The sequence below is a fragment of the Leucopleurus acutus genome (genome assembly GCF_964270905.1).
Source record: "Leucopleurus acutus genome assembly, chromosome: 15".
NCBI lineage: Eukaryota > Metazoa > Chordata > Mammalia > Artiodactyla > Delphinidae > Leucopleurus > Leucopleurus acutus.
The window spans coordinates 49,004,146-49,027,360 of NC_139157.1; the positions used below are offsets into that span (position 1 = coordinate 49,004,146).

At 38.2% G+C, this 23,215-nt stretch overlaps 1 protein-coding gene across 1 annotated transcript in view; it reads right to left on the reverse strand.

The window, feature by feature from the left end:
- The window catches only part of CDC40 (cell division cycle 40), a gene marked incomplete at its 5' end in the record, with an annotated part of 54,957 nt that extends 37,155 nt beyond the window's left edge, over nucleotides 1–17,802 (reverse strand). The window contains one exon of the mRNA XM_082856069.1: nucleotides 17,614–17,802. Within this exon, the coding sequence (XP_082712195.1) occupies nucleotides 17,614–17,802 (189 nt within the window). The remainder of the gene's footprint in view (nucleotides 1–17,613) is intronic.
- Nucleotides 17,803–23,215: the final 5,413 nt, after the last annotated feature.

The window sequence follows — 23,215 nt, forward strand, 5'->3', positions numbered from 1 at the left end:
AGCCTTAAAGTAAGAGAGTCCAGCTCTTTTTTATGAACTCAAAAGACCTGATCTTCTGGTTCCAAATTCAGGAGAAGCACTCCTTTATTCAGCAGACCGTATTACATATGTACCCAGATGGACCTGCTTAGGGACTGCAGAGGAAACAAAAGGAGGTGGCAGGGCCCAAATCTTCTAAATCTGAAGTCTAACAATCTACATCGACTATTAAATTCATCCCCTAACTTAATGAACATAAAAATCTCATCTCCACTAGAGAATCACTGGTAGTCTATCTTTTGTGTAGCCCCACCACATAAACAACACATGCAATACATACAATATAACAATTTTCTGGCCTGGATCTCTCCCTTGAACTCTAGGGATTTATATATCTGAGCTTCAACTCAACATCTTTTCTCCCAGGATGTCTAACAGACATCTCAAACTTAATATATCCAAAAAGGGAACTTCTGTTCTCCCTTCCCCAGTGACTCCTTCTACCCTCCTCTTAATTAACCACTATCCCACCCTTACATGCGTTCAGGCGAAAACTGCCACAGTTATCCTTGACTCCTTTTTCTTTCATGTTGTATATCCAACCCATCAGCAAATCCTTTGCCTTCTATGAACACCCAGAGTTCAACCACTTCTCAAGTCCTCTTTCACTATCACCTCAGTCCAGTTTATCATTTTGCACCTGTTACTGTAATAGCCTCCTAACTGGTCTCCCTGCTTCTGCCCTTGTCTACCCACAGCCTCACTCCACACAGAGGCCAGTGTGATTCTTTTAAAATATTAGTCCAATTATGTTACTCTTTCACTCTAAACCCTCCGGTAGCTTCCCCATTTAGGGCCTTACAAAGAACTACAGGGCTCATTACCAAGTTGTTTTCAGAAAGTATGGCTCCCAAGGGTAGTTTTATAGGCCATTTTTGTCTTCCTGTATTGTCCTGCCTGAGCATTTACTAGTAAAAACATGTTATTAGTACATGTTTAATTTACATATCAAACATGATATAAAGTTGCTTTACAAAATTTAATTTAATTAGGGTATTCAAGTTATATTTTGTAATTCTTAAGGAAGTTATATATCATCTATGGGTTATATTTCAGGAAAGCTTAAGTTACAAAATCACTATTATAAACTGAAGAAGTCTGAATCTAACTGGTTGAGAGAATTTACCCTCCAAATCTGTCCCTTGCCCCTACTAACTTCTGTCTTCACCTAGCCCTGTGCCTGTGCTCACTTTACTCCAGCCTCACTGGCTCATTTGTTATTCTAGGAATTCACCAAAAGACAGTCCTGCTTTGGGGTCTCCACACTTACTGTTTCCTGTTCTTGGAATGTTCTTTCTCTGGATACCCACATGACTGTTCTCTCTCCTTTCAGGTCTCTGCACAGTTTTCCTACTTTCCCCTTACCTTGCTTTGTTGTTCTCTATTATATTTATCATCACCTGACATGTATTAATTGTCTACCTCCCTCTATTAAAGTATAAGCTGGCCTCCATAGACTGGTGGAGTCCAGCAAGAAGCTTTAAAGAAGTTTCATGCCAGGCCTCACCTCATATTTTCTCATTTAATTGCTCCTGAGTGAGGCCCGGCATTGGTTCAAGCTTCCCACGTGATTCCAAAGTTGCAGGCTGAGAACCAAAGTCTAAGCAAATTGACCATGAAGTCTTTTCACAGAGGAACAGAGAGAAGTTTGAAAAAGGACCAGATATTCTGAAGCCCTGGTCTATAGTGTGTATGTGTATGTTTCTTTGTGTGATATTGTTTGTTTAGGTTTGCTTTTACCATTTGTCCTAGGGTTCTGACTGTTCGTTATTTTGTTTGTTTGTTTTCTTGTTATGAGTGTGTGTGTATGTTTATTTCTGTGATTTCTGTGTGTTTAGTTTTGCTTTTACCATTTGGTTTGGCGTTCTATCTGTTAGTTGTTCTTTTTTTTCCCTATTTTTCTTCCTTTTCTTCTGAGCCATGTGGCTGGCAGGGTCTTGGTGCTCCGGCCGGGTGTCAGGCCTGAGCCTCTGAGGTGGGAGAGTCAAGTCCAGGACACTGGACCACCAGAGACCTCCCAGCCCCATGTAATATCAATCGGCGAGAGCTCTCCCAGAGATCTCCGTCTCAACATTAAGACCCACCTCTACCCAACGGCCTGCAAGCTCCAGTGCTAGACACCCCATGCCAAACAACTAGCAAGACAGGAACACAACCCCACCCATTAGCAGAGAGGCTGCCTAAAGTCATACTAAGTTCACAGACAGCCCAAAATGCACCACTGGACATGGCCCTGCTGACCAGAAGGACAAGATCCAGCCCCACCCACCAGAACACAGGCACGAGTCCCCTCTACCAGGAAGCTTACACAAGCCACTGAACCAACCGCACCCACAGTGGGCAGACACCAAAAACAATGGGAACTACAAACCTGCAGCCTGCGAAAAGGAGACCCCAAACACAGTAAGTTAAACAAAATGAGAAGACAGAGAAATACACAGCAGATGAAGCAGCAAGGTAAAAACCCACCAGACCAAACAAATGAAGAGGAAATAGGCAGTCTACCTGAAAAAGAATGCAGAGTAATGATAGAAAAGACGATCCAAAATCTTGGAAATAGAATGGAAAAAACACAAGAAACGTTTAACAAGGACCTAGAAGTACCAAAAAGCAAACAAACAATGATGAGCAACACAATAAATGAAATTTAAAATTCTCTAGAAGGAATCAATAGCAGAATAACTGAGGTAGAAGAACGGATAAGTGACCTGGAAGATAAAAGAGTGGAAATAACTGCCGCAGAGCAGAATAAAGAAAAAAGAACAAAAAGAATTGAGGACAGCCTAAGAGACCTCTGAGACAATATTAAATGAATCAAGATTCGAATTATAGGGGTCCCAGAAGAAGAAGAGAAAAAGAAAGGGTCTGAGAATATATTTGCAGAGATTATAGTTGAAAACTTCCCTAACATGGGAAAGGAAATAATCAAGTCCAGGAAGCGCAGAGAGTCCCATACAGGATAAATCCAAGGAGAAACACGCCAAGACACATACTAATCAAACTATCAAAAATTAAATACAAAGAAAAAATACTAAAAGCAGCAAGAGAAAAGCAAGAAATAACATACAAGGGAATCCCCATAAGGTTAACAGCTGATCTTTCAGCAGAAACTGCAAGACAGAAGGGAGTGGCAGGACATATTTAAAGTGATGAAGGGGAAAAACTTATAATGAAGATTACTCTACCCAGGAAGGATCTCAGTCAAATTTCACAGAGAAATGAAAACCTTTACAGACAAGCAAAAGTTAAGAGAAATCAGCACCAACAAACCAGCTTTACAACAAATGCAAAAGGAGCTTCTCTAGGCAGGAAACACAAGAGAAGGAAAAGACCTACAAAAACAAACCCCAAACAATTAAGAAAATGGTCATAGGAACATACATATCGATAATTACCTTAAATGTAAATCGATTAAATGCTCCAACCAAAAGACATAGACTGGCTGAATGGATACAAAAACAAGACCTGTATATATATGCTGTCTACAAGAGACCCACTTCAGACCTAGGGACACATACAGACTGAAAGTAAGGGGATGGAAAAAGATATTCCATGCAAATGGAAATCAAAAGAAAGCTGGAGTAGCAATAATCATATCAGACAAAACAAACTTTAAAATAAAGACAAGAGACAAAGAAGGACACTACATAATGATCAAGGGATCAATCCAAGAAGAAGATATAACAATTGTAAACATTTATGCACCCAACATAGGAGCATCTCAATACATAAGGCAAATGCTAAGAGCCATAAAAAGGGAAACTGACAGTAACACAATCATAGTAGGGGACTTTAAACCCCACTTTCACCAATGGACAGATCACCAAAATGAAAATAAATAAGGAAACACAAGCTTTAAGTGACAGACTAGACCGGATGGACTTAATTGATGTTTATAAGACATTCCATCCTAAAAAAACAGAATAAACTTTCTTCTCAAGTGCTCATGGAACATTCTCCAGGATAGATCATATCTTGGGTCACAAATCAAGCCTTGGTAAATTTAAGAAAGTTGAAATCATGTCAAGTATCTTTTCTGACCACAACACTATGAGACTAGATATCAATTATAGGAAAAAAATCTGTAAAAAATACAAACCTATGGAGGCTAAACAATATGCTACTAAATAACCAAGAGATCACTTAAGAAATCAAAAAGGAAATCAAAAAATACCTAGAAACAAAGTGAAAACATGACGACCCAAAACCTATGGGATGCAGCAAAAGCAGTTTTAAGAGGGAAATTTATAGCAATACAATCCTATCTCAGGAAACAAGAAAAATCACAAATAAAGAACCTAACCTTACACCTAAAGCAGTTAGAGAAAAAAGAACCAAAAAAATGCCAAAGTTAGCAGAAGGAAAGAAATCATAAAGATCAGACCAGAAATAAATGAAAAAGAAACAAAGAAAACAATAGCAAAGATCAATAAAACTAAAAGCTAGTTCTTTGAGAAGATAAACAAAATTGATAAACCATTAGCCAGACTCATGAGAAAAAGGGAGAAGACTCATATCAACAGAATTAGAAACGAAAAAGGAGAAGTAACAACTGACACTGCAGAAATACAAAGGATCATGAAAGATTACTACAAGCAACTATATGCCAATAAAATGGACAACCTGGAAGACATGGACAAATTCTTAGAAAAGCACAACCTTCTGAGACTGAACGAGGAACAAATAGAAAATTTAAACAGACCAATCACAAGCACTGAAATTGAAACTGTGATTAAAAATCTTCCAAGAAACAAAAGCCTAGGACCAGATGGCTTTACAAGTAAACATTTAGAGAAGAGCTAACACCTAATCCTCTCAATCTCTTCCAAAATGTAGCAAAAGGAGGAACACTCCCAAACTCAATCTGCGAGGCCACAATCACCCTGATACCAAAACCAAAGATGTCACAAAAAAAGAAAACTACAGGCTAATATCACTGATGAACATAGATGCAAATATCCTCAACAAAATACTAGCAAACAGAATCCAACAGCACATTAAAAGGGTCATACACCATGATCAAATGGGGTTTATCCCAGAAATGCAATGATTCTTCAATATACGCAAATCAATCAATGTGATACACCATATTAATGAACTGAAGGAAAGAAACCATATGATAATCTTAACAGGTGCAGAAAAAACTTTTGACAAAATTCAACAACCAGTTATGATAAAAACTCTCCAAAAAGTAGGCATAGAGGGAACCTACCTCAACATAATAAAGGCCATATATGACAAACCCACAGCCAACATCGTTCTCAATGGTGAAAAACTGAAACCATTTCCTCTAAGATCAGGAACAAGACAAGGTTGCCCACTCTCACCACTATTATTCAACATAGTTTTGCAAGTTTTAGCCAAGGCAATCAGAGAAGAAAATAAATAAAAGGAATCCAAATCGGAAAAGAAGCAAAACTGTCACTGTTTGCAGATGACATGATACTATACATAGAGAATCCTAAAGATGCTACCAGAAAACTACTAGAGCTAATCAATGAATTTGGTAAAGTAGCAGGATACAAAATTAATGCACAGAAATCTCCTGCATTCCTATACACTAACAACGAAAAATCTGAAAGAGAAATTAAGGAAACACTCCCATTTACCACAGCAAAAAAAAGAATAAAATACCTAGGAATAAACCTACCTAAGGAGACAAAAGATCTGTATGCAGAAAACTATACGACACTGATGAAAGAAATTAAAGATGATACAAACAGATGGAGAGATATACCATGTTCTTGGATTGGAAGAATCAACATTGTGAAAATGACTCTACTACCCAAAGCAATCTACAGATTCAATGCAATCCCTATCAAACTACCACTGGCATTTTTCACAGAACTAGAACAAAAAGTTTCACAATTTGTATGGAAACACAAAAGTCCCTAAATAGCCAAAGCAGTCTTCAGAAAGAAAAACGGAGCTGGAGGAATCAGGCTCCCTGACTTCAGACTATACTACAAAGCTACAGTAATCAAGACAGTATGGTACTGCCACCAAAACAGAAATACATATCAAGGGAACAGGATAGAAAGCCCAGAGATAAACCCGCGCACATATGGTTACCTTATCTTTGATAAAGGAGGCAAGACTATACAATGGAGAAAAGACAGCCTCTTCAATAAGTGGTGCTGGGCAAACTGGAGAACTACATGTAAAAGAATGAAATTAGATCACTTCCTAACACCACATACAAAAAATAAAATCAAAATGGATTAAGGATCTAAATGTAAGCCCACTCACTGTAAAACTTAGAGGAAAACATAGGCAGAACACTCCATGACATCAATCACAGCAAGATCCTTTTTGACATACCTCTCAGAGAAATGGAAATAAAAACACAAATAAACAAAGGGAACCTAATGAAACTTAAAAGCTTTTGCCCAGCAAAGGAAACCATAAATAAGACGCAAAGACAATCTTCAGAATGTGAGGAAATATTTGCAAACAAAGCAACTGACAAAAGATTAATTTCCTAAATATACCAGCAGCTCATGCAGCTCAATATCAAAAAAACAAAGCTGCAATGAACACTGTGGTACATGACTCTTTATGAATTATGGTTTTCTCAGGGTATACACTGCAGCACTATTTACAATAGCCAGGACATGGAAGCAACCTAAGTGTCCATCGACAGATGAATGGATAAAGAAGATGTGGCACATATATACAATGGAATATTACTCCGCCATAAAAAGAAACGAAATTGAGTTATTTGTAGTGAGGTGGATGGACCTAGGGTCTGTCATACAGAGTGAAGTAAGTCAGAAAGAGAAAAACAAGTACTGTATGCTAACACATATATATGGAATCTAAAAAAACCAAATGGTTCTGATGGACCTAGGGGCAGGACAGGAATAAAGATGCAGACGTAGAGAATGGAGTTGAGGACACGGGGAGGGGGAAGGGTGAGCTGGGATGAAATGAGACAGTAGCACTGACATATACACTACCAAATGTAAAATAGATAGCTAGTGGGAAGCAGCTGCATAGCACAGAGAGGTCAGCTCAGTGCTCTGTGACCACCTAGAGGGGTGGGATAGGGAGGGTCAGAGGGAGGAACAAGAGGGAGGGGATATGGGGATATAGGTATACATATAGCTGATTCACTTTGTAATATAGCAGAAAGTAAGACAACACTGTAAAGCAATTATACTCCAATAAAGATGTTTAAAAAAAAAAAAAGCTACAGAAGTTGGATTTTGTATGCACGAATGTGGCCTTAACCCCCTAGCACTATTCCTATCATGTCACCATCTTTGTTGGCCACTTGCGGATGCAGGATATATCTGTAAACATAATGCAAAGTAACATCGCAAATTTTGCAAAACAGGTAGAAAAGCATGAAGTTGACAGTGATGCTGAAGAAGAAGCAATGCCACTGACAAATGAAGATCTCGTAGAATTAGACCAGGTAATGACCAAAGATAGAAAACTGACAGGAAAAGTAATACTATAGGCACACAGTTATTGTTCCAAAATTTTGTCACTATTAAAACACCCCCCACCAAAGCAGGTGACTTAGTTTCTCTACTTTACAAAGATAGAGTCCTTCAGGTCAGACTCTCTTAAACTTCCTTCCTCTCTTGTTTCAAATTTGTCCACATCTTTATCTTATCTCTTGACTTCAATTTCCAGCCCAAATTTTTATCTGCAGCCTTGACCATACCTAGCCTCTGTATCCACATATCTAACGGCCTACTGAACTTCATTATATGGATATTCCACAGCATCAAACACCTTGGTATGTCCAAAACACAAGATACCATTTCCCCATGACTCCACTGTCACACACGAACAAATTAGGCACTGAGTCTTACTGATTCTACCCCTAAAATATTTCTCTAGCAACCCTATTCCCACCTTCCCTTCTCCACCATCCTAGTTCAGACTTCATATCTTGCCTGGTCTATTATAGTATGTCCTTATCTGCTTTAACGTACCCCCATTTTTGCTGTATTAGACTAATTGCTGACTTTTTAAAATATCAAGCACTTTCATGCTTCCTGTGTTGTTGGCAATGTTACTTTGTTCCTTATGCATTTCCCTTTGCTATCTGATAATATGGCATCTTCTTCTTTTCCCTGATACCGCCCCTCCTCTTGGCTCAGGAAAAATGCTTTTTCATCCACAGTCCTAAGAGATGTTACACATAACTCCTAATAGCCCTTGTGATACATTATTTGTTGCACATGACTTTTACTTATATTTTATAGTCTTACTGCCCAGTAGAATGCAGGGCATGAAGTGCATGTTCAATAAATATTTGTTAAATTAAACTGAAGAAAGATATGTCAAATTCCTAGAGAAATTAAAGAGGATGAAGGCTGACCAAAGATCACTGAAATTGGCAATTATGTCACAGAAAACCTTTGCCAGAGCAATTTTGGTAGCGGGGTGAAGTATGGAGAGCCAGTTGCAAGGGGCAGAGGTATAACCGAGGATTTAGAAAAAAAAAGACATCAATATTTTTGCTCTTTCAAGACATCTGGCAGTAAAGAAGAAGAGATGGGGTACCAGATTGAAGGATTTTCAGGGTAAAATTCAGTTTACTTTTTTCCTTTTAAAAGAAAAGGCTAAGCCAAAGATTTAGTCAATCATAAGCTACAGGAAAGGAGCAAGTAGGGAGAAACATACGATAAGAATGAGGGAATGATCAAAAAGGTGTGGTCATTCTGGAAGAGGTGAGAGGGGAGATAATCCAGGATACAACCAACTAGCTTCTGAAAAGAGAAGGAGAATCCTCCCTGAGATGAAACAGAGATTACAAAGACAAGAATGGGTGATGGGTGATAGATTTTTGGAGTTGGTGGGAGATGTTAGGAGTAGGTGATGATAGATCTGAAGCTAGCAAAGATCACAGATGATCTTTTAATTTTCTTTTAATCTTTTAGTGTTGGGAGTCATCACTGCCACTTAAAATATTCTTTTTCTTTGCTTCTTTGTGGATTAGCTTTAGACTAGAATTTAGGTGGGTGCATCTGCCTGAGAGCCCAAATTATAGTCCTGAACCTTAGCTGAAAGGGAGTTGGGAGGATAGAATCTGGGTTGCCAGCTTCTGAAGGTAGGAGGCAGGGAAGGATGCTGTTTACATTAAGACTATTAAGGAAGGGGGTTCAAATGCTGGGCCACCTATATTACCCTAGAAAGCATACCCCAATTTTCATTGATTAGAGAGAGTATCTACCTAGGGCTCAGTAGCAAAACCAAGTACCACAAAGTTAAACTGCATAAAAACTAAATTAAATGCTTTTCTCTCTTTTATAAGGATAAACTGCTTATAATAACAAGAGGCTTAGCCGTGTTCATACTTCCCCAATGGCTTTTTTAGAATACAGTTGTTAGAACCACTTTATAATATGGTTTACCAGATCTTTCTGATTAAGGGTATTTTAAATATTCTAAATTTGAATTATTTTGAACAGAGTACCACAAGACATCAAGTTTTAAATGCAAAATACAATTTTAAAAGAACTACTCTTAAAAAGCAATGTGGCAACTAATGAAAATATAACTAGGTCCCCATCTCTGGCTCCTGCTAAAATTATAGAACAAACTGGACAACTCCTCAGAAAATGAAGAGTTATTAATTTTACGTTTAATTAGAAAAAGTTGGACAACACCACAACCTTGTTTTAATACCCATGAGGAGTTCAACAACAATTAGGCAATGCAATTGAAATTACCAGAGAATTACAAAGGATTTCTATTCAGCTTTCATTATCCATAAAAATTAAAGTGCAGTAAGTAAAGTGTACCCTATGAGTCAAATAAGTTTAAATATGTTACCTTTTGTTGATTCAAAGTAATTTGAAAATAAAATCATATAATATTTACCTTTTAGTCCTTTTCACATTTCTTACTGTTATACAAATAAGAAAATGGATGTGAAAGCACTTTGTAAACTATAAACAAGACATAAATATCAACCATTATTACAAACTATCAATTTATGTTATAGGTTTTTTGCCAAAAAATAGAAATGAACAGACTTTCTATAATGGGAGTTTAAGTGGCTGAGGAAAAAAATAGAAATTCATATAAAGATATCTTTTGAGTTTGGCCCTTAACAAATACAGAGGAAAAAGACTGTAATAAAAGACAAAGATGGACATTACATCATGATAAAGGGGTCAATCCAGCAAAAAGGTATAACATTTGTAAATATCTATGCACCCAACACAGGAGCACCTAAATATATAAAGCAAGTATTAACAGACCTAAAGGGAGAAATTGACAGGAATACAATAATAGTAGAGGACTTTAATATTCCACTTACATTAATGGACAGATCATCCAGAAAGAAAATCAATAATTATACCAGATAGACTTAATAGATAAATACAGAACATTCCATCCAAGAGCAGCAGAATACACATTCTTTTCAAATGCACATAGAACATTCTCCACGATAGATCATATGTTAGGCCACAAAATAAGTCTCAATACACTTAAGAAGACTGAAATCATATCAAGCATCTTTTCAACCACAATGGTATGAAACTGGAGATCAATTAAAAGAAGAAAACTGGAAAAACCACAAATATGTGGAGATTAAACAATATGCTGCTGAACAACCAATGGGTCAATGAAGAAATCAAAATAGAAATTAAAAAGAAAAATACCTTGAGACAAATGAAAATGGAAATACAACATACCAAAATCTATGGGATGCAGCAAAAGAAGTTCTAAGAGGGAAATTAGAGACATAGGATTACCTCAAGAAACAAGAAAAACCTCAAATAAACAACGTAACTTTACACATAAAGGAACTAGGAAAGAAGAACAAATGAAGCCCAACGTTGGTAGAAGAAAGGACATAATAAAGATCAGAGTGGAAATAAATGAAATAGAGACTAAAAAGACAACAGAAAGAAAAAGACAAGAGCTGGTTCTTTGAAAAGATAAACAAAATTGATAAACCTTTACCTAGATTCACTAAGAAAAAACAGAGGATGAAATAAATAAGATCAGAAACGAGAGAGAAGTTACAACTGATACCAAAGTACAAAGGATTATAAGATACTACTATGAACACCTATATGCCAACAAATTGGACAACCTAGAAGAAATGGATAAATTCCTAGAAACATACAATCTTCGAGACTGAATCATGAAGAAATGGAAATCTGAACTGACCAATTACTAGTAAAGAGACTGAATCAGTAATCAAAAAACTCCCAAAGAATAAAACTCCAGGACCAGAAGGCTTCAATATGCTACCAAATATTGAAACGTTTCACACCTATCCTTCTCAAACTCTTCCAAAACACTGAAGAAGAGTGAATGCTCCCAAATTCATTTTATGAGACCAGCATTACCCTGATACCAAAACCAGACAAGGATACCACAAAAAAGGGAAATTACAGGCCGATATTCCTGAAGAACTTAAATGCAAACATCCTCAAAATGTCAGCAAACCAAATTCAACAATACAATAAAAGGATCATACACCACGATCAAGTAGGATTTATTCCAGGGATGCAAAGATGGTTCAACATCTGCAAATTAATCAACGTGATACAGCACATTAACAAAGAATAAACATCATCGCAATAGACATAGAAAAGGCATCTGACAGAGTTCAATACCCATTCCTTATAAAAAGTCTCAACAAAGCAGGTATAGACAGAATGTACCTCGACATAATGAATGCCATATATGACAAACCCACAGCTAACATCATACTCAATGGCAAAAAGATGAAAAATTTTCCTTTAAGATCAGGAACAAGACAAGATGCCCACTTTCACCACTTTTATTAAACATAGTATTGTAAGTCCTAGTCAGAGCAATTTAAGCAGGAAAAAGAAATAAAAAGCATCCAAATTGGAAGAGTAAAACTGTCACTACTGGCAGATGACATCATTTATATAGAGAAAACTCTAAAGACTCCACCAAACAACTATTAGAACTAATAAATGAATTCAGTAAAGTTGCAGGGTACAAAATCAATATACAAAAGTCTGTTGCTTTATATGTTAACAATGAACCACTAGAAAGAGAAATTAAGAAAACAATCCAATTTACAATAGCATGAAAAACAATAAAACATCTAGGAACAAATTTAAACAAGGAGGTGAAAGATACATACACTGAAAACTATAAGATATTCATGAAAAAAATTGAAAAGATACAAAAAATGGAAAGATATTCTATGCTCATTTCTTCTATACTGTTATGTGTATTTAAGACTATACTTGAAAAACAAATTATTACTATGGCTGCACCTCATAAGTTCCGATGAGCATTGTTTTCTTATTGTTTAGTTCAAAATATTTTCTAGTTTTTAAAAATTTGGCCCATGGTTTACTGAGTACAATTTATAATTTTCAAATGTGGGAATTTTATAGTTTATCTTTTTGTGACTGATTAGCTTAGATGCACTGTCATCAGAGAATGTGATTATATGACTTAAAATGTATTGAGATTTATTTTATGGACTAGTACAGGGGTTGGCAAACTACAATTATTGGGCCATGTCCAGCCCACAGTCTGCTTTTGTACCAACAAGCTAAGTAAATGTAAGATATTTACATTTTAAAGGGTTGTTTAAAAAAAGAAAGAAAGAGGGAAAGACAGACATTAAGATGTGACAAAGACTGTATGTGGCCTGCATAGCCCCAAATATTTACTATCTGGCCCTTTACCAAAGTTTGCCAATCCCTGGCCTAGTATATGGTCAGTTTTTTAAAAATGTTTTATTACTGCTTGAAAACAGTTTTCTGCATTGAGTGCCATGTCCTTTATACCCTTCAGATACAGTTTGCTAATTTCGTTGTTTGAATTTTCTGTGTCATCATTGATATTGTTTTGCTTATTCTATCAATTATTGAAAGAGGTATATTAAAATCTTCTGCTGTAATTGTAGATTTGTCAGTTTCTCTCGTAGTTATAAAAACTTTTTTTTTTTTTTTTTTGCGGCATGCGGGCCTCTCACTGTTGTGGCCTCTCCCGTTGCGGAGCACAGGCTCCGGACGCGCAGGCTCAGCGGCCATGGCTCACAGGCCCAGCCGCTCCGTGGCATGTGGGATCTTCCCGCACCGGGGCACGAACCCGTGTCCCCTGCATCGGCAGGCGGACTCTCAACCACTGTGCCACCAGGGAAGCCCCTATAAAAACTTTTGCTTAAATATTTTGCGCTTACATTATTAGGTGCATATAAATTTAAAATTGTTATGTACCTCTTTGTGAACTGAACCTTGTATCATTATGAAGTGATCCTTTTTCTGTTTTAAAGTCTATTTTATTGACCCTAATACAACCAATGCCATTTTCTTCTTCTTGGAATTTGCCTGATATATTCTTTTCCCCTCTTTTTATTTTTGATCTTTCTGGAGATCTTAGCAATCATGGCAAGGCAAGAAAAAAAAAAAGAAAAAAGGACTGAAAGGAAGAAAAAAATACTCTCATGTTTGCAGCTGATACCATTATTTAAGTAGTAAGATCAGTCAAAAAATTAAATAATGGAAAAAATAACACAATTTATTATTATAATAGCATAAAACTAAGATGCACCTAGAAATATCTGCAACAAAACTGTTTAAGATACTGATAGAGAAAATTATAAACTTTCAAAGAAATTAAAAACCTAAAGAAGACCTAAATGAATGAACAGATATAACACTGTCTTCAAATTGATCTAGGAGTCAACCCAACTCCAAACAAAATCCCACCTGGGTGTTAGCAGAATTTACATGTTAATTCTAAACCGTATACAGAGTTACAGGGGACAAGAATAGCCAAGACATTCTTGAATAACAACAAAAAAGGATGGAGGTGGGGTGGGGGTGGGGGAGGTAGAACAGCCCTACCAAAGATCGAGCTATATTATTAAAAATGTTCACACCATACACAAAACTTAATTCCATGTGGAGTCATGACTTAAATGGAAAAAGCAAAAATACAGTGCTTTCAAAAGACAAAATGGGAGGATATTTTTATGACTTTGGGAAAAGGAAGAATTTCTCCAACAAGGAAAAGGAACCACAATGCATAACAAGCCACAAATTTGCAACACATAATTGACGAAGGGATAGTATCCAGAATATATTAGGATCTCCTACAGATCAAAAGGAAAAAGACAACCCAACAGTAACTTCAAAAAATAAAATCAAATCACCTATAAGGTATGTGAAATCTCATTAGTGTTCAGTGATATGGATTAAAAACATTACATAAGTTCATACTTTGCCAGAATGCTTGCTATTAGTCACAGTACAATTTGACAAATACAGATGAACTTATTTGTATGCTTCACATCTCCTCCCCTGGACATTTTTCTGTCATTAAATTTACTGGGTGTAAGCTTTTTTAAAAGCATATTAACAAACGAGCGATGATCAATATCCCTTACTCTCTCATCATAGAAACCAGATCACTGTGGGGTTTAGCCCCAGCTCTGCTTCTAATGGACCTCTGATACCTATTCAGTCTTTCCTCCTGGATTATCTTATTTATAACTTGAAGTGATTGAACTGAGTTTTAGAGACTTCCTCTCACTCCCACCCAATCAATGTACCTTGAATCTCAACATACATGCTTTTTCAAGACTTTGGTTTTCACTTACTCTTTCATTCATTTTCTCACCTAATGTATTTCTCTTAATCTTGTGTACTAGGCATTGAAGACATGAAAACAAATATACACACAATCTCTGGTCGCCAGGGTCTGGTCCAGGGGAAAGAAAAAAATTAACAAATCACAGCAATGTGGCAAGTGCTATAACTGAGATGTGGAAAGGGGGCTAAGGTAGACAGAGGAAATATGTGCACTGAGACTGAAGGACAGTAGAGTTTTCGGGGGTGGGATGAGGGGAGGCATGAGGCAAGGGATCTCCGTGCAGAGAGACTAGTGTGGGCAAAAACTTGAGAGAAAAAAAGAAAATAGGCTTTGGGTGCTTTGTAGAGAGTTCAGCATGGGAGAATGGCAGGTCTCATAAGGAACTCAAAAATTACCCAGCAGGCAATAGGATGTCTTGGGGCAAGGAAGTGATATGATAACACTGTAATTTAGAAAGACCACTCTGAGTGCATTGTGAAGGGAAAAATGGGTATGGAACTGGGAGACAAGAATGGAGGAAGTAGAAAGACCAGTTAGAAGGTTATTATAATTGTCTTGAAGAAAAATTATAAGAATCTGAACAGTAGCAGGAGGAAAGAGAGGAAAGAGAGATTTGATAAACATCATTGGTACTATTGGGTAATGGGTCCTGGTAATGAACAGGACCCATTACCCAATAGCAGGGGTTCAGAAAGAAAGAAGAGTCAAGAATGACTCCTGAGAGAAGTAAGGAAGATATGAAGTAAGGCTGTGTCAGTAAAAATGGAAAGGAAGGAGTTGATTTGAGAGAAATTAATGAAGCAGAAATGTTAGAACCAGCTGAATGACTAGCTTCAGGGGCTGAGGAAGAAGGAAGAGAAAAGGAAGACCCCTCTGTTCTTGGCTTGGACTAATGGGTGGGTTGTGGGGTCATTAATCCAAATGGGAAAAACAGGTGAAGCAGATCCCGAGGGAAAGAAAATGTCAATTTTTTAGCACATTGGATTGGAGGTGCCTGAGAGCTATCCTGGGAGAGACAGCAATAGTTCTGAAGCTAGCAAGGAGTTTAGAATTGGATAAGGATAGTGTGCCTGGCACATGCTTTATGACAAGTCTTGAACTCCATGAGATAGTTACTAGTGTTATCCCTACTTCACAGATGAGAAAAAGCTTAGACACAGAGCACTTAATTTATCCAAGGTCACCATCTGGGTAACTGCTGGAGGTAGGATTTGAATGCTGGCGGTCTTGATTCCAGAGCCTGTGCGAACCACTTCACAGTGTTCACCTGTAAGTCATCAGGAGCACTGCAGGTTGAAGGCCTGGAGAGTATGAGGGGTGCAAAGGGGGACTAAGGACAGAGTTTCAGGAAACACTAATATTGAAAGGGAGGGCAGAAGAACAGGGGATCAGAAGACTGCGGATGGCCCCATGGAAGCCAAAAAGAAAGTTTCAAAAAAGAACTATTTAATAGTGTCACTTGATGCAAATATTCAACTCAGATGACAGAACTTGACAACTGGAAGGCCAGTGACATCACTCAGGGAGAGTAAGTTTCCCAAGAGGCTAGGGCAAGGCTGCATTGAGTTGAGGAGAAAATGAGATAAAGTGAGAGAGCTCCAAAAAGCTAAGCTGTGAAAAGAATGAAGACTCAGGAGGCTGCTAGAGGAGGGTGTAAGTTTGGGGAGTTTGTTTTGTTATAAAAGTAGGAGGATCCTAAGCATTCTTTCATACTCGATATACATTAGTAAAAAGTAAAATCCATGAATAGCTCACTAAAAGCCTGTAAAAGACTCAGGTATATCACTATCACTAGACTGGGAAACATCTTAAATACAAAGGAGTTTTTGCACACTGCCTCCCGTCACCACATCTTCAGCTCCTGATCACCCCCATTGGGCTCTACTGGGCCTCTACTACCAACTGGTGGATGCTCTTCTCCAGCTCTAGACACACAGACCTTTCCTCAGTTCTTCAAACACACTAAGCTCTTTGCCATCTCAAGGCTTGCTGTCTCCTTTTGCTGGGAAACTCTTGCCTTATCGTGCACTTGGCTGGCTTTTTCCTGTTCCTCAAAGCTGCTTTTGCAAGAGGACTTCCCTGACCAATCTACAGAAGTCATACTCCTAGCTTATTCTTCATCACTGAACTCTATTTCACGGAATTCTTTTTCCTTTACAGTACTCAATCCAATCTGTAACCACTTTATTTGCTCATATTTTATTGGCTGCCTCTTCCACTAAAATGTACGCAATCATGATGTCAAAGATGTCTGGCTTGTTTGCCTCTGTGTCTTCAGCCCTTAGAACAGTTCCTGGCAAGTAACATGTGTTCAATAAATATTTGTTAAAGGAACTATATAACTCAATTTCTCTATCACTTTCCTCAATTGGGATCATGCACACTGTTTCTTAAATCTAAGGCCTTTTCTCACTGTCTTGACTTATATATGCACTTTTATTAGATACCAGGATCTCTGCTGCAAGCTTTATTTTTATCATTTCATTTAATCGTCACAATAGTCCTCTCATATAGATAGGTCCTTTTAAAATTATATCTCCATTGTACAGGTGAGGAAACTGAGGACGTTGTACAACTTGCCCAAGTTCAAACAAGTGGTGGAGCCGGGATCAGAATTTAGTTCTGACGTCAAAAACAAAGCCAGGCCACAGCTCACTTCAAGTGTGGGCACATACTCTAGTTTGGGAAGTCCTTATTTACCTTTGTTTATGTTGTTACACCTACTCCATCCAGGCCACATCCTAATCCATAAATTCAAATTTCACCCCCTCTTCCCGCTTGCTTTCTGAAGGTGGGAGGTGAGAGCAGGGAGTGCAGGGCTGTCCTGAACTTCCAGTTCCCAGCTTCTCCCAAGGAGGATGCATGTAAGGAGAAGAAGAGATCCAAGCGTTAGCCACTTACCTTTCAGGACTGAGGACGAGGTGACCCGGGGCCTAACAAGTTACTGTCGGATTCTGGAGCAGAAACCGACAATTCCAGCCCCGCAATAGTGGCCAAAACGCTTACCTTAACTGCCACCTCCGGAGCGGAGTCCACCGCCACTGCCAGAGAGGACTTATCTGAAGACGATTTAGTCAAGTGCATAAGGGAGTCCGCGGCTGGCAGCGAACACCGTCCACCCTCACTGTCCGAGTCCGATTCGGACCCTGAACCCGAACCATACGAAGCAGCCAGAGATTCGATCGCAGCCGACATGACGGCAACAGACACTCTGCGGAGACCAGGCCCTAGCGGAAGAAGGAGTAGCTTCAGGTCCTGACAGATTGCCATGACACACATTATTTAGCTCCTTTCCTAAGAAATCGTTTATATTTTAAAACAATTATTACAGTAGATTAATTAGTATTAGAATAAGAACAACAGGACTTGGAATTTTGAAACATTTACTTAGGGAAATAGAATTATAATAGCTTATAACTTTCGGGACCTTTGCGGCTAGATTAAAGACTACGGGTTCCGAAATGCCTTGAGGCCTCGAAGTGCTACGCTTCCGGCGTGCCGCGCAGCGGGAAGTGGGAGAGGCACGATGGGAACTGTAGTTTAGGTAAAGGGGGCGGGGCGGGGTGGGCAGGCCCCTCTTTGACCCCGCCCCTGAATGGTAGGTTCATTCAATTGGCTATCATCTTTCCTCATTCCCTCGCCCAGCACTGTTCTCTCCGTCCCCCTCCCCCAAACTGAGGATTGGGCAATACCATAAAGCCTCAGGAAAGGGGGGGGGGAAGAAAGAGATTCATTTCCCCCACTGATGGGTGAGTGGGTGGGGGCTGAGTTTCCCACCACAGATGCACCTGGGCACTGGGAGCTGAAGAGGAAAGTGAGAATCATAAGTGGGAAGACCTTGACTGGCGGGGAATAGCTCCTTTTGGGAAAGATGGGGGATTAGGTGGCGAGAGTACTGCGGTTCCCCCTGCTTCAGGCGCGGGTCTTCGAGCCCGGTTGTGGAGAGTCGCGCGCTGGGAGGGGGCAGCTGGGGGGCGGCGGCGGCGGCTCGCGGTGTTGTTCGCTCGCGCGTCGAGCACACGGTGGGTCCAGCGACCGGCGGTCGTCGCAGGCGGCGTTCCTTGTGGCCCGGTGCCTCGGCCGCTGCCCACAGCGGGTTCCACCGGGAAGCCTGACAATCCTGGAGGCTCTAGGTGGAGTCCCTGGAGCTGAGAGGGACCGGCGGCCACCGCCGAAGCATGAAGAAGGGGTAAGGCTAGAGCCCCTCAAGATTCCTCGGTGAGCGCGAGTCTCTTAGGAATTGTTTTTTTGGGGGGGACAGGGTGCCAGGAGAGGAACTCTTCCTCACTGGCCAGAACGGAGAGAGGTGTGCGTGGAGCACTAACCCAGCAAAGGTTGCGAGGATGGGCGCGCCTACCCCGCGACGGCCCCCACCCCCATTCGCGGGTTTCCAGAGCTTCGGCAGCCAGACCGCCGGCCCGGCTGGGTACCCAGGGACACGGCGGCCGGCGGGCGCACCTGGGGCTCGGTTGCGGGGACCGCCCCGAGGCTGCTCTAGGCGGGGAGACTGCGGGTCTTACTTAGGTGCCACCGCCTGAGAGCCCCTGCCCCCGCGGCCTGCCCCTGTGCCTCCTCGCTCTGGGGGAGGCTGCGGCACCCGGTGCGGGAGAAGCCCCGCTCGAGATACGTGCCCGAGGCTCTGTAAAGCCAGCTGGTGCGTTTGCGTTTTTGCGCCGCGCGTCTGTGTGTAAAGAGACAACGGTAAAGCGAGTGCGGGGATCTCTTTCTTCGCTAGAAGAGGAGGCCAAGCGCGGTTCTAGCCTCCGATGCCTGCTATGGGGAGGGGGGTGCCTTGAGCAGAGTTAGGGAGCTGCTCACCCAGCTCCGATGTCAGCAGGACTCGCCCATTGTGCCACCCGGATAATTATTCAACTCTGCAGCATCCATTGCACCTTTCCCATTTTTCTTTTCCCCTTGCTGTAGCATGCCCCCTAGCTTCGGTACTCTGACGCCTTCTCTTGCACTTGCGGATGATGAACTGGAATAATGGTGAAAAGAAAGCACATCTGACATGAACATTCATAACCTGTCCTATAGCCGATTAATTAACTAATCCCCAGATAGACTAGATACTTGAATACGACTCAGTCTAATTCTGTCCTTTTCTATGTAAAGTGTGCCTAAGATTATATATAGGTTTTTTTGTTTTGTTTTTTTGTTGTCGGTGTTAGATCCATGTATTAGCTAAGTCTTATTCCTGTCCGGTAATTGATGTAATTGATTTATTGGTTATTCAACCCGTCTAATGTTTTAAATTTAATTTGTATAGGAGATAACTTTCATTTTCCTAATTGTTGGTAGCACTGTATCATAATTACAGATTCAGTCTCAGTCTTTGAACTCTCAGGAACAGTTTTTTCCCTTATGCTCTAAGTTTCTGTTAGGAAAAGTGTATTTTTTAATGTCCAATATTTGATATAAAATTTCTCAAGTTTTGAATAAGGGAAGTTTTGTATTTGTTTTTCAGTAGCGGAATATTTGATTGCCAGTTCTAGCCTTCGGTTGAAAGAAAGGAAGCACTTAATATTTAAGATGGGGTTTTAACTGCCATAACATTTCCTAAATTTATCTAAATTTTACTTTTTATTCAGTTCTTTTCTTTGCAATATCATGTATTTAATTACTTGTTATAGAATTTCTTCTCATTTTTCCAACTTCTGTCTACAAGGATGGGTAGGCTACAATTTTGCACGATCTACTTGAAAAATGAAATATTTTTTGAACATGGAAGAAACAACTGTTGGTTATTTATTATGTTAAAAACTGTTTACATCCCACTATTTAAAAATAAACGATTCACGACCAAAAATAAGTGTTTTATTTTTCTTTTTGTGATCCTCCCTTTCCAGCTTTTCTTGTTTAAGATTGTTGCCATAACCCTCTTGGTAAAACGGAATTGCACATAGACATTGCAGAGGCAGTTGTTTTAAGATACAGTAATTGTTTTATGGCACTTGGAAGTGGCGCACATATAATATAACTTGATGGTGTAGCATCAGTTGCTTGTTAGGAAATGACCTTGCAGTTTACAAAATGGACACTTTGTCTTGGTTTCTTTATATGTAAATGGAAATAAACCCATTTATGCCACTAAGTAGTATGCATAAATTAAGTAAATATGTTTTCATGACGCTTTCAAAGAAAATTTAAATATTTTAGCTAATGAACGATGAAAATATTTCAGTGTAAAATACAGTGAAAAATGTCATTAGGATTTTCTGTGGCATGTTAGAATGGATGATTTACATTGAATTTTGCTTTGGAGACATATGGCTGTAAATTGAAGAATGTTTCTCATCTATCAAGTTTTTAATAATTGAAAATTTAATAGGTATTATAGTTAATACATATATGTAGTTGTAAATATAGGTATAGTTAATATTCATGAAAAAGTTATATGACTTGGTAGTAAACAAGTAGAATATTGAATTAAGTTTGTGAAAAAGAAAATCTCCAGAAAACATTAAGGCCTTTTTCATTGAAAAATTTGCAGATGACACAATTCAAAATACATTTTGAATTTGTAATACATTGATTTTTGTAGTGTAATATAATACATTGACTTTGTAATACATTGAAAATACGTTGATCATTTGTGAGGTGTGATATGGAGCTACTTTGTTTATTATTCAGGTTTGTAAATAACCATTTATATATTCAGAGACGATGTATAAATATAATACTATATTTAATTATACATTTTGCTTTATTGTCAGAATAATTTAAGGTATTTCCAAGTGCTTGATTTTCATTATCACAGTAGCTAGTAGCTTTTGATTTTATTATCGTGGGATTAAATGTTAATTTTCATAGCAAAAACTATTAAAATATATTATTATTACTTTTACCAAAACAGTGTTTTTAGTTACTTTGTGGGTAAACTTCATATAAATAAGACTATTCAAATGTCTTTAAAGTTACTATTGTATAGCTTCTATTTTTGAGAATTAATTTGATGACATTTTTAATGTTTTCTTAAATGACCAACTAAAATTTAGCTGTCATTATTACTTGGATAAGTACAGTTTACTCAAGGTTTTTCTAAGCTTCTTGAGGACAGGAACTGACCCAGTGCTTATTGTCATAAATCTGAAATTGCTAGCATAGTGTTTAGCAAATAGTATAGGTTTAATTTTTTATTGGACAAATAAAATGAATGAATGAAGACTATCCATTGATTTAATGTACCATATAGACATTTTTTAAAAGATCTATCAAATAAATTTTTAATTCATAAAGCTTATAGCTTTATCTCAAGAGAAAAGAAAAAAAATGTATTTGGAAGTTCTTTGAACTTCATTTACCTGTTCAGGCATAATTCCTTTAGCCACACATTTTTTGAACTAGCACTAAATACTGTATAATGCATACATTGTCAACCTTTCGTTTATGAAATGATAATAATTTTCTTCTTATTCCTTACAGGTCACTTCATGAAAATGTACATTAAAGGTTTTTTTCCCTAAATTAGATGAGTGTAGATATATGTTTGATTCTTTTTGACTTTTCATTTTTCCAGTAAAATATTAATAAAAATGTGTATGTAGAGTATATCCTGTGCTAAATGTGCCTGAGTACCTAATTTTAAGAATAAGTGACCTCTAGGGTGGAGCTTTTTATAAAATGAAGAATCTTGTGTTTTTAGTTTATCATATTCAGTTTATAATTTTGAATCTTTGTGTAGTGGTAGTTCCTAACTTACAATAGGATTAATTATATTTTAAAACTTGTAAAATGGTTTAGAACTTGGAACTTATGTTCTCAGAAACAATATGCTTGGTTAGATTTGCAGACAACTCACCAAATTTAACCTATAATATACTTGAATTTTAAGAGTAGACTAATACTATTAGAGAGTTGTAAAATTGTATTATTAGTTAATATAAATACTATATTGAAAATACCTATTACATTGAAAATACCTATAGGTATAATACCTATACCTATATTGAAAATAATGTGTACTACAATCTTTCTGTTGGAAAATCAATTCAGAATCTACCTTGAAATGCTAGGAATACGTTTCTCTTGTGCTAGACATAACAACGTTATTAGGAACTTGTCCTCTGACACCCACTGGACATGAAGAGGAAGATTTTCCTCAGTTCAGTGAGTGGTGCAACCTTAACATCATCTGGGGCAAGAGGTCAGAGAATGAGAAATTGGAGCTAAGATCTGTTTTGTAACGTTGGACAAGTCATTTTACCTCTTAAGGTCTTTGGTTTTCTCATTTATAAATTGAGAAGGTTGAAGTAGATGATCTCTGAGGTTCCTTCTGGTTACAAATAAAATTCAAAGGCGTTTCGAAGCTAAGTGTAACCCTTTTTTCTGAGAGTTCATTTTCCCTTTCTAATGTGACTGCTTATATACTTCCTGTCAGAAAATTTCTCCTTTCTGGATCTACCTCTGGAAAGATTATAGTCTTACTCTTTTTCTCACATGCCTATTCGTGGGAGCAAGACTTTTTAGGTTTTTAAAGGAATTTTTGTTGTTGTTACGGTTGCTGTTTTGTTTGCTTTTGTTTTTATTCTTTTTTTAAACTCCCAGCACCACCAAGAAACAGAATTAAGATATCTCCAGAGAAATTGTTTTAGAAGGCAAAAATATT